Here is a 10,448-nt window from a genome sequence, read left to right as displayed (position 1 = left end):
ATTTATATACATGAACACTTAAAGTGCATGGGACCACCATGTAAATAATGCTGTTGATGCCTCTCTGGGTTTGTAGTGCTTATGAAAAATGAAACCTTTCAACGCATCCTGTATCTCTATCATGATATCAAAGTCCGCCGAAGTTACATTTTTGGACAAAAAAACATTTAAAAGCGAAGATTTGACAGGGAATCTACCCTTGAGGTGCAAATTCATGACAAACAGTGAGAGACCTTCTGCTAAACTTTGAGGGAAGAAGGTTTAAAATCGCTAGCGAATATAATGGCACGAGTCGTGTAGGCCCGACGCTTTTCAATGAAACGGTGGTTTGCGTTTCTTCGCTGTTGAAGACGATGAACAAATGTACTCAGAACAATCTGAGGAACACTCCTCGGATATATTCGCCACAGTTATTTATCAAATGGATGAGTTTACGTACCTTTTAATACTCCAGTGAGTATCAAAAGTCATTCAGTAGCTTATGACTGGCTCTCCAATGAAATTCTTGAGAAAAGAGGTGGGGGGGGGGGGGGGGAGAGAGCGCTCGACTTGTCGGTTTAGAATTGCTTCTCGGGACGAGTTCCTCTTGTTCTGGTTCTATCGAAGAAGGCATGAGTTGTTGCTTTCAATTTGCGAGTTTTCCACATTTTTGCCCCTCTTCTTCCCCTGCTATGATTTGAAGACAGTTGTTGCCGTGGACCGGGGCCTTAGAGACTGAAAAGGCCTGGAACGAGACAAACAGGAATTTGGGGAAATTCGCTTTCACTTTCAGGATCGATCGAGTCTTGCATTTGTTGTGTTTCACGGTTTTTAGATCCTCTTTTGAAGAAAATGGGTGAAGATAAGCTTCAGATGTGATGCAGCTTTGAAGGCGCCGGAGAGAACGTAACGATGCTTATATAAAAGCGTCTTGAACTGAGCAGTCAAAAGCGCATGAGTGCGGGCATTTTGTCAATGATGACAAGTACAATTCATTATGCCTTAACTAGTAAACATTATTTCACGGGTTTTTGCAAACGACAAATTTTAGTTGCTGTTAATTTTGTATAACATCGATAACAATGTTTCTTGGGCAAAGTATAAGCCAGGTAACTTTTTAATGCTCATTAAAATCCTCTGAACCAATCAATAAAATTCTAACAATATGGTGAAAAGTCATTAAAATTTATATTCAACTAGGACTACCTGTCATTTTCAGATTCTTTACAAGCTCTGCTTATGTCCTTACGTAGCGCTTTGGATTTGAACTGCTTTTCCTGTATCTTATGCTTCTGTATGATATCCTTTGCGAAAGAAAAGGAGCGGACTCTTACATACAGTTGAATCATGTTATGTAGTACATCTTTGGCAACAGTGCTTTCTACTGTAACTTCAGCATCAGACAAAACTAAATGATATGCAGAGACTACATATATGTCATGGGTAGAGCTTGATATAATGTCAGTACAATCAAGCTTACTTATGTCAGCCTTTGAAGTTATATCCCTAAAATAGCGCTCAGCTCTTTCAAAAATTGTTATAACATAACCAAAGTAAAGCGCGCGCTCTGATTGGTCAATTTAGCGTCCTCCATTTGCCCATGGGTGTACGCTGCTGACGTGAGCAAATGCAAAGACTATTTTTCCGCGCGCGCTTGTTTTTTCTGGTCGCGTAAGATTTGTTAAATAAAAGGGAACTCTTTAGCTACAATGTATCAATGTTATGTTATAAAACAAATGGTAAACACCACAGCGTACACTATTGAGCTATGGATGCACTTGGGAGGTTTGCTAAGCACTCAAGAAGCTAGAGTCGCTCTCGGCTATCGCCTCGAGCGACTCTTACGCTTCTTTCGTGCTTAGCAACCTCCCGCGTGCATCCATAACTCAATAATGTACGCTGTGGTGTTTACCATTTGTTAATTTGGGTATTCTTTGTTATTGTCCATAAGCCTCCACGATTTAAAGATTAAGTTAGCCTCTGGCTTTCTGAAACAGCCTGGTCGTCTGACTTTCGAGCCTTAAGAATTGAGATTGCTTGCTCATTTTCCTGTGATTCTGCCTCGTAATCATACGCATTACGAAGTCACGTGAGAAAGCACCAGCCGCTCAAGTGGTCAGTGCACTTCCCGCCTTTGCTCGAGTCGGTCAGCTCAAAACAACTTGAAGAAATATCTGGAAAGGCGCTGTGTAAGAACAGTTAAATTGAGAAATTTTCTCAATGTAGCCGTGAGGTACATTAGAAGGTGTCTACGTACCAAACTGGAAGCAAAAAATCGTCAATAGAGCAGAAAATGACGGAATCTCAACTTGCTGAAAATGGCGCTGCGCCAAGCAACGGCGAGACGGCCATCGTCGCGGCCATCAGTTTCATGAGCGAGCTGCTAGTTTCTTCCATCACTTCACTGAAGTTTACCATGACTGAATCCCTCGGTCAGATGAAGGACACCATTGACCACCTCGCAATCGAGGAAGGTTCTTCAGAGGAAAATGCTGAAACTGAAAAACAGCTAGAAATAATTTGGATATATCAACAAAGTTGAAATGGTAAATTGGCCACCATAACGATTACAAAAGCTGACGTTTCGAGCGTTAGCCCTTCGTCGGAGCTAGAAATAGCCGCCTACATGGACCAACGATCCACACAGCAGTCGGACAAAAACCAGCAATCTGGGTCCGCAGAGTCAAATAGTGGGGCTAAAAAGCCTAAAAGTTCTTAAAAAACTGAGCAGAGCATTAACACTCTGATAAAAGAAGGCTCCTGCTATAATCGAGCAGATGGCCAAAGTTGCCCATGGCTTAAGAGACCATGACTGTAAATATCGAGAATCGCTGGCCAAGCTGAAAAATGGAAAATTCTGATAATTTTCCTGGAAAACCCTTTTAGGGAGATATATTAGAAGAAATATTTTAAAGTCTGAAAAATCAAATGTTTCCGAGAAAATGGGGAAAAACGAAAATTCGGGTTTTTACCTAATTAATTATGCAAAAAATACAGTAAAATTGAGCAACTTCAGCGTGCTAGTACTGAAGGAGGATGTTTCGTAAGAAATCGGGGATGTTTTTACTTGAAAATATAATTCATTTGATTTTTATTTATGGCACTTTTAGGATCTTTGGTTTAATTTTAAATTTTACAAGATGTTTTAACAAAGTACTCTCAAACACTTGTTGCAAAAGGCGAAAATTCGAGCAACTTCAACCCTTCAAAACGCGTCTTGGTATGAGAGAAATCATGTCAAAATGCATGCTGGCACAAAGTTTGGTCCTTATACTAAAATAATATGAAATAAAAAATTTGGGTAATCCAGAAAAGTGCCGGCAAAATACAAGAGTTTACGACGCAATGTGGCCAAAGTCATGAATTTGCATGATACAAATCAGTTCAAGAGATCGTACTTGAGAGCTACGAAGTAAACAAGATAGACAAAGATGTTTAAAACAATTATTTGATGTGGAAATGATATGAAATTATGCAATAAAAAATCCATAGACATTGCTGAAGAGGGCTGTAAATTGAAGTGTAGATACGAAATTTTCTGTTAATTTGAATTGCAGAAGACTTTGTTATTGTTGACTCGCTATTTCAACAGCACTACCTACACCTAACTATAGATAAGGGCCGCTGTATCTTTCACCATTTTTGTTGACTAGGTGTTTATTATGGACATTATTCTTAGTTGAATAGCTACGTTTCTGCAACTGCGATAATATTTCTTTTGAAATATCTTGCATATCTTGAAAAATGTTGTGCGAGTAAACAAAGTCACGCAACACCGCAAGCTTCTGCTGTGTAGTTTTTCACCTACGATAACAGCTTAACTATTTTTTATGCTATTTACTATTATCTTTTTCGGAAAAAGGGCCACATTTCTGTCATAAAACTTGATAAAAAGGACTTATGTCACGATAACAATTATACCGTGTTGCAGTCTGGGCGATAATTCTCTATGATGTAATCACGGTCTTTTTCTTAATGGTAAACACGTGCGCGGTTTTTCACAGAGCACAAAAAGAAAACGATGCCATTCTGTAGCTTTGCTTCTCTTATTGGGGGGGGGGGGGGGGGGCTTGTGGTGCAAGTTCTGGGATTCGTGTAGTGACTAGTGTTAGACAGTCTCGGGGAACGCGAAACTGTTTCCCCACGCAAAAGACGATTAATGACATCAGTTTACTGAACAACTTCAGATTTTATCCTGGTGGAATGAGGGTGTGGCAGACATTTGATAAAGGCCCCCGCAAGTGCATCTCTTTGGAAGGAAAAAATGGTAAACCTTACGTTATATTCTGTTTCCAGTTTCTAGCTATAATGTAGCCTGATCCCTCTTTAGTTTTGAGACTGAAAAACTCAGCGAGGGAAAGCTGAAGATCACTTTTTTTCAAGATCACATGAAAACCTCAAACCTGGCGCCAGTTTTTGTAATAAAAATTTATTTAAAGTTTTTTTTTATTTCGAACGGTATACTGGAAAAATAAACTTTTACTTCATTTAGGCAGCAGTGCACAAGCTGCACCTAACGCTATTTTCGCTGTGGGAAACGCACCAAATCTCGCTCTAGACAATTTTTAGGTGTGTTTGATTTTGTCGTTAATCATCTTTCATGTTATTATTTTCCACAGAACGCCATTACCAAAATATTCCCTCAGCGAGTTTAAAGAGATCGCCCCAAGGAGAAAACTTAAAGAGCCTACTAAGTGAAGCCTACTGGCCTTGACGCGAAAGGCGATGTTCAAGTGTTTCCATGTCCAAAAGAGGGCGGCACGCATAGTTTCCAAAGGCATTCTTCTCTGGAAAAGCATCCGCTCGCGTTCGGAACATGCACAAAGACGGTTGAAAGGGAGACATTTCTTGATAAAGCGAAGGTTAAATATGCCGCAAGGCTCGAAGAAGGTTCAAGTTCCGTGCCAACTATTCCTCTATCTCGTGAAACCTGTCCTCGTAGCACTGAAGGCTTCGCTTTCAAACAAGTTAAGAAAGCTTACCGGTTTAACGAAAAGCAACGAGAATATCTGACTGTTAGATTTACCATCAAACAAGAAAGTGGCAAAAAGCTCGACGAGAAAATGGTTGCAACAGAAATGAGAAGAGCAAAAGGATCGTAAGGGAAGCGCTTGTTCAGTGTCTCCGAGTTTTTGGTGACTCAACAAGTAGCTTAATGTTTTCCAGAATGGCACCAAAAGTGAAACAGCAGACAGCCCTCTGCGCACAAGCTGTAACTGAGGAAGATCTGGTTGCTATGGAAGAAGAGTTAATTTAATTTGTCAAATGCTAAGGAGTCTATTTTTGAGCAGTTAAATTCAAATGTAACTGGGGTTGATCAGAGAAAAAAGACATCTTACATCGCTCTGCTCGAAGAACTTGTTAAATGCTGCTCATGCAGTGCAGTTCAAAAGGCAAATGGCAAAAGGCTGCATCAAAAAAATTGAGTTTTATATGAACGTTGATATAAAATGGGAGCCATGGAGCATATTTTAGATCGGAGGAGCTATTTCAGTTCCCGCGTAGTGTGAGCTCATTGACACCAACTTATCAATGAGGGTCCTGGGGCCTCCCCTCCGAGAAGAGCCTGCTTTTGTCTGTTACTTAGTACGCCTTTCTTGGTTCAGAAAGACTGCTAGATAGGGTGTCCTGGGATATGCTACCCCCCACAATTTTTGAAATCTGGAGCTTCTGAAATCACCGGAAACGCGCTTCAGTCCTAGGAAAAATTTGTCAACTTTTTTTAAATTACAAATATTAAAATAAATAATAATGATAATAACAAATTGTTCTTGGTGGGGCTACAGCCCACTCAACCCCATAGCTCCGCGGTCCCCGTATTAAAGGCGCAAACCGGAAATGAAAAAGTCCCCTTCGAACCGCACATGGCCGTCAGCCTGAAGTCAAACAGGATCAGACCGGCGGGATGTTGTTCGATAAAGACTCATTAAAGAGTTTATACAAATACTTTAAAACGAGATATATAGGACTGGATGCTTTAGAATTTACGTCTCCTACCCCAACCGCTGCAGGAGACGGGACCTCCATTTATTCGTCCCTATCCGAGAAGACTAGAATATCTAACCATTTCTTGATGTTATAGAAAGGTAGCAAATTCTTCTCACTTATTTTAAGACCCTGAGTGTTGGTCCGGCCGTGGCTCGAACCCTCGACCTCCCGCACAACAGTCCAGCGCTCTATCCATTGAGCTAACCGGGAGGCGGATACACATACACGGCCATTGTTCGGATCATTAAACGTTTCGCGCTGTTTCTAACTTAGTTACTATAGTAAGGCCTACCGTCCACTCTGATCTGGATATTTTCCCCTTTAAAAAAATAACGAGTTCCTCTTTAATCGCTTGCACAAGGATGCGATCAAGCGATTCTGCTGTTCCTGTGTGGGTGGTAAACTTTTGTTGTGTTTCCACTCTTCGAATTTATCCAGTCGTGTTTGGACGGTGGCCTTGGACTTTCTTTTAAGGTCTGATATATTTCTTCGTTTGTTTGATCCCCGTTACTTTTGCTGTTGATGGTAGCAAGCGTGCATGTGTTGTACATGATTTATCTTAGATAAGACAATCTTAAATTGCTACACAATGTCCTGCTGAAGAAAGAATAGAGGACTTAGTTTTTTTTTTGTTCGTTTTGCAATGCATTTGGATAATCTGGTTCCGATGTAGCATGAAGTGCGTAGTTCTTTTACAAATGGTATTAAAGGTGCTTAGGCATACAAAGACTTCAGCTGTGGAGTTCGTAATAAACAAGTGTCTCTACGGTTAGGAAAGAATAATTTTCATAGGTTCACAAATATATTTCATAGATTAGGTATTTTATAATCAGTGACCGTGGAAATTTAAAGATTTAATCACCTTTCAAATGTAAATTTATTTAAAATAAGAATAAAGTTATTGTGAAAAGATAATAAAAGCGGTGTGGTTACGACTTTTTAGACAGCTAAATGAACCAACCTAATTTTCTTGGAGCAGAAACAACGTGTTGGCACTTACACTACTTCTATTGCTTTTCAGTCGGTACAACGGTTACCAAACAGGCGACACCACCAAACTTTAAACTGCGTGCAATTTCTTTGTTGTTTTAAGTTTCATTTCCTTAAAACTTTAAGAACGGAAACTCAGGCAAAGTTCCATGAAACCGTGATGGTAGCTGAGGCTCAAACTGACATAACTCATTACAAAAATCGGTGTGGGGCTACAGATGATTGAGGTTTCCCTGGTAGGGGAAAAATTCTTTAAAGTATTGAGAGGGAGCAGTTTAACAGTTACTCATAAATAGGTGTATTTCAGACACTCTTGACAGAACGTGATTCAAATCTTATAGTTTTGAGGATCATTTCGTTCAATACACCAATGCTTCATTCATCTTCACATGGAAAGACAGTCAACAGCACTGACATTATTTCTTTCAGATTCCACCGTTTTAGATGCGTTTTCAGTCATTCGTCAGAGTTACTTTAGTAACACCCTTAGTCGTTTGAAATGGAACAGATATACAGAAACAGAGGAGCAGGAGATACGCAAGGTGCATGGGTACATTTTACTGGTATTGACAGATTTTTTAATGCTACCTCTGTTGCTAGTTTTCTTTCGACAACAACAAAACAATGAATAAAGAGCCACCTCACGGGCAAAGCTTCACGACGTGAAATCATTTCGTCCCCATCAAGTTCCCTTGCATGACTCTTCTGAATAGCGTTCGTTGATCCCTGTGGGATTTAGACTGCCGGTTTGAAAGGTGAGCCTTTGTTCAAGAGTTTTGCGGCTTTCCGTGCTACCTAAGTGTAAGGAAAGACCGCAGATTGCCATATGTTGCTTAGAATGATTGGGTAAATAAAAAATGTCTAGCGACTGGTTTCGATGTGTCCTTGTCATTCCTCTCCACGTCGCGAAGGTGTTCTCGGAATCGGTCACCTAGTCTTCTGCCTGTTTCAGCTCCTAGTCTCCTTCACAGCCTTTAGTTGAGATGTCACACAACACTTTCTCCAAAGATGCTTTTGGAGAGCGTCGCTGACATACTCAGCAACGGCTGGAAATGAGGCTTCTCAGCTTCCCTTAACTCCAGAAGCTTTCAAAGTATGACTTATCATAAAACTGGACGCACTCCGAATGTCACATCATAATCAAAAGGTTCCGCTCTCTGCATGCAATTGGTACCCTGAAAAGGAGATTTGACGTTCAACCCTTGAAACCTTGCATTCTTGTAATATTTCTTCTAACCTTTTAACCCCTGCGAGTGACAAGCATGTAAATTCTTCTTACAATATCGCGCCTGAATCAAAATTAAAACCACGAGAATAAAGGAATTGATGGCTACAAGCTCTTGAGTGTTAATCAAATTCTCCTTGTCAGCACCTCAGGAAATGTATGGAAAACAGTATGAAAAATATGCATACTGATGTTAAAGTGTTCAGGGTTGCGATTCATAATGAGAGCTTGGATTGAAAATACTCTTCAGATGTTATCAATATTTCCATTTGTCCCTTCCCTGCACTCAGTTTCGTGTAGTGAGCGTAACTGAATAAGTACAACATCCTTTTGATCTAAGTCCATTCCTTGGTTGATAGTTCCTCTGGTAACTGTGTGCGATTCTCGTCCGATAGAGGGTGAAGTTAATTCCACTTCTTTTTTCCAGCGACAACGGTAAGATGAAGCGCAAAAAACTCGTGAAAGAATCATTAAGAAACCGTGACGGTAGCTCTGATTGAAGATAAAGTAGGTAAAAAAGTTCAAAGCGCCGTTACAGTGTACCAAATACTGAGTTACAAAGCGAAAGTTCTTAGAAAGACAAACTGAACCTTCGGGACTGAAAAGTTCAATTGATAAATACACTACAAACGGTGACATTGAAACGAAAAATACCACCACAATTGCCAAAGACATCTTAAGTACATTGCGATTTCTCTTTTCGCGGCGGCTAAAGTGAACCACTAAATTCCGTACCCCATAGAGAGTTTGCTTTCTCAGCTTTCGTACTATCAGACCATAGAAAATTGTTATCAGAAGCAGCGGTATCACATAAATTAATGTTATCAGTGCTAAAAAGACGATTTTCGTAACATCTCCTGACCAACCCAAAAAACAGTATGTTTTACCGTTGTCAAAAGTGCGAATCTGGAATCCGTAGAGGTATGGGGCGTGAATAACTGTTGATATCGACCAGATGAGCAAAATAACGTATTTCACTCTAGGTTTGATTCGCAGAGCTTTTAGTGGAAACCAAACAGCGTAGAAACGGTCCAAAGCGATCGCCACCAAGGTCTGAACGGAAACCAGCGTAGAGATGTCTTGAAAGAATGCCGTGAGTTTGCAAAGGGCTTCTCCGAATGTGCCATCGACAAGCCATCGGTGATTTCCGAAGATTATCTCGACGTTAGCCCGAGGCATAGCGAATATTGGAACTAGGAGGTCGGAAATGGCCATATTTACGATGAGTAAGTTTGTGGTGGTTTTCATTTTTTTATCGCGATAAACTACCATGATGATCAAAGTATTTCCGATAAGTGATACTACAAGAAGCAAGCAGTAGGCAAACGTCTTGAAGACTTTAGCTGCCACAGGATCCTCTGTTGAAATGCAAGATGTCATGTCGTTCCCACCGGTAGCATTGCTTACATTCATTCCGAACGTTGTAGAGCCTTCACCAAATAATCGGGTGATGTGGCAACTTTGATATCTATTTTAATGAAAACCACAATAACTGAATTAGGGACCGTTCATTTTTTACAAGGTTGGTGGGATTTGGGGGGTAACCAAAAAAACGGCCTTAAAGGGGGCCCATCTAAAAAAAAATAAGGCAAAAAGGGGAGGGTCACGTAAAATATTTTAGTAATGCCTTAAGATGGGATATGTTTTACACCGAGAAAAATTTACCTGTATTAGGGGGGTCATGGAAAAAATTAAACGACTGAGGGGGGGGGTCATGTAACTTTTTAATGAAAGCTCAAAAAATCCCGCTAGCCCCCCCCCCCCCCCCACCTCGTAAAAAATTAACGGTCCCTTAGGATTGCAGAGTGTTAAAAGCAAATTACAGAGCGTTAAATTTTTGATGTATCATTTTGATTTAACTCTACTCTGTGGGATGGCTGCATGAAATGTGACTTTAATACTTTCATAGTAAGACAAAGAAAATAAATATGCAAGCGACGTCATCTTTCGTCGACCTTGAGTAAGTCAGTGTACATTTTTGAAGCTTGTCATTTTCAATTGGAATCCGCGTGAATGTCTCTCATCCTAAATTATCCTTGTTGCTATTTGGCTTTGTTACTTTTACCTTTCCAATACTTTTCCACACAACCCCTCTTTTGTTTTGAAATACCCTTCTAGTTGTAATGTCTTGTCCATGCAATAAATGTGCCGCTATTTCCGTCAAATTTTGATAGCGAAAATGCGACGAAGACCGAATTATCTGACGGAACGCGAAAGGAAAACCTAAATTTAAACTTAGGAATGATCATATAAGGCCAAGAACCCG

The 10,448-nt window shown here is 40.2% G+C and overlaps 1 protein-coding gene across 1 annotated transcript; it reads right to left on the bottom strand.

Annotated features, from left to right (window-relative positions):
• Positions 1-7,231: 7,231 nt before the first annotated feature.
• Positions 7,232-10,448, bottom strand: LOC111345322 (QRFP-like peptide receptor). Its single transcript, XM_088752210.1, has 2 exons — positions 10,248-10,448; positions 7,232-9,650 (listed from the first exon to the last, which is right to left on the bottom strand). The coding sequence occupies exons 1-2, from the start codon at positions 10,316-10,318 to the stop codon at positions 8,429-8,431; spliced, it is 1,293 nt and encodes a 430-aa protein (XP_088608336.1). The 5' UTR covers positions 10,319-10,448; the 3' UTR covers positions 7,232-8,428.

This window comes from Stylophora pistillata, chromosome 3, assembly GCF_964205215.1.
Source record: "Stylophora pistillata chromosome 3, jaStyPist1.2, whole genome shotgun sequence".
NCBI lineage: Eukaryota > Metazoa > Cnidaria > Anthozoa > Scleractinia > Pocilloporidae > Stylophora > Stylophora pistillata.
This window is presented reverse-complemented; position numbering and strand designations above follow the sequence as displayed.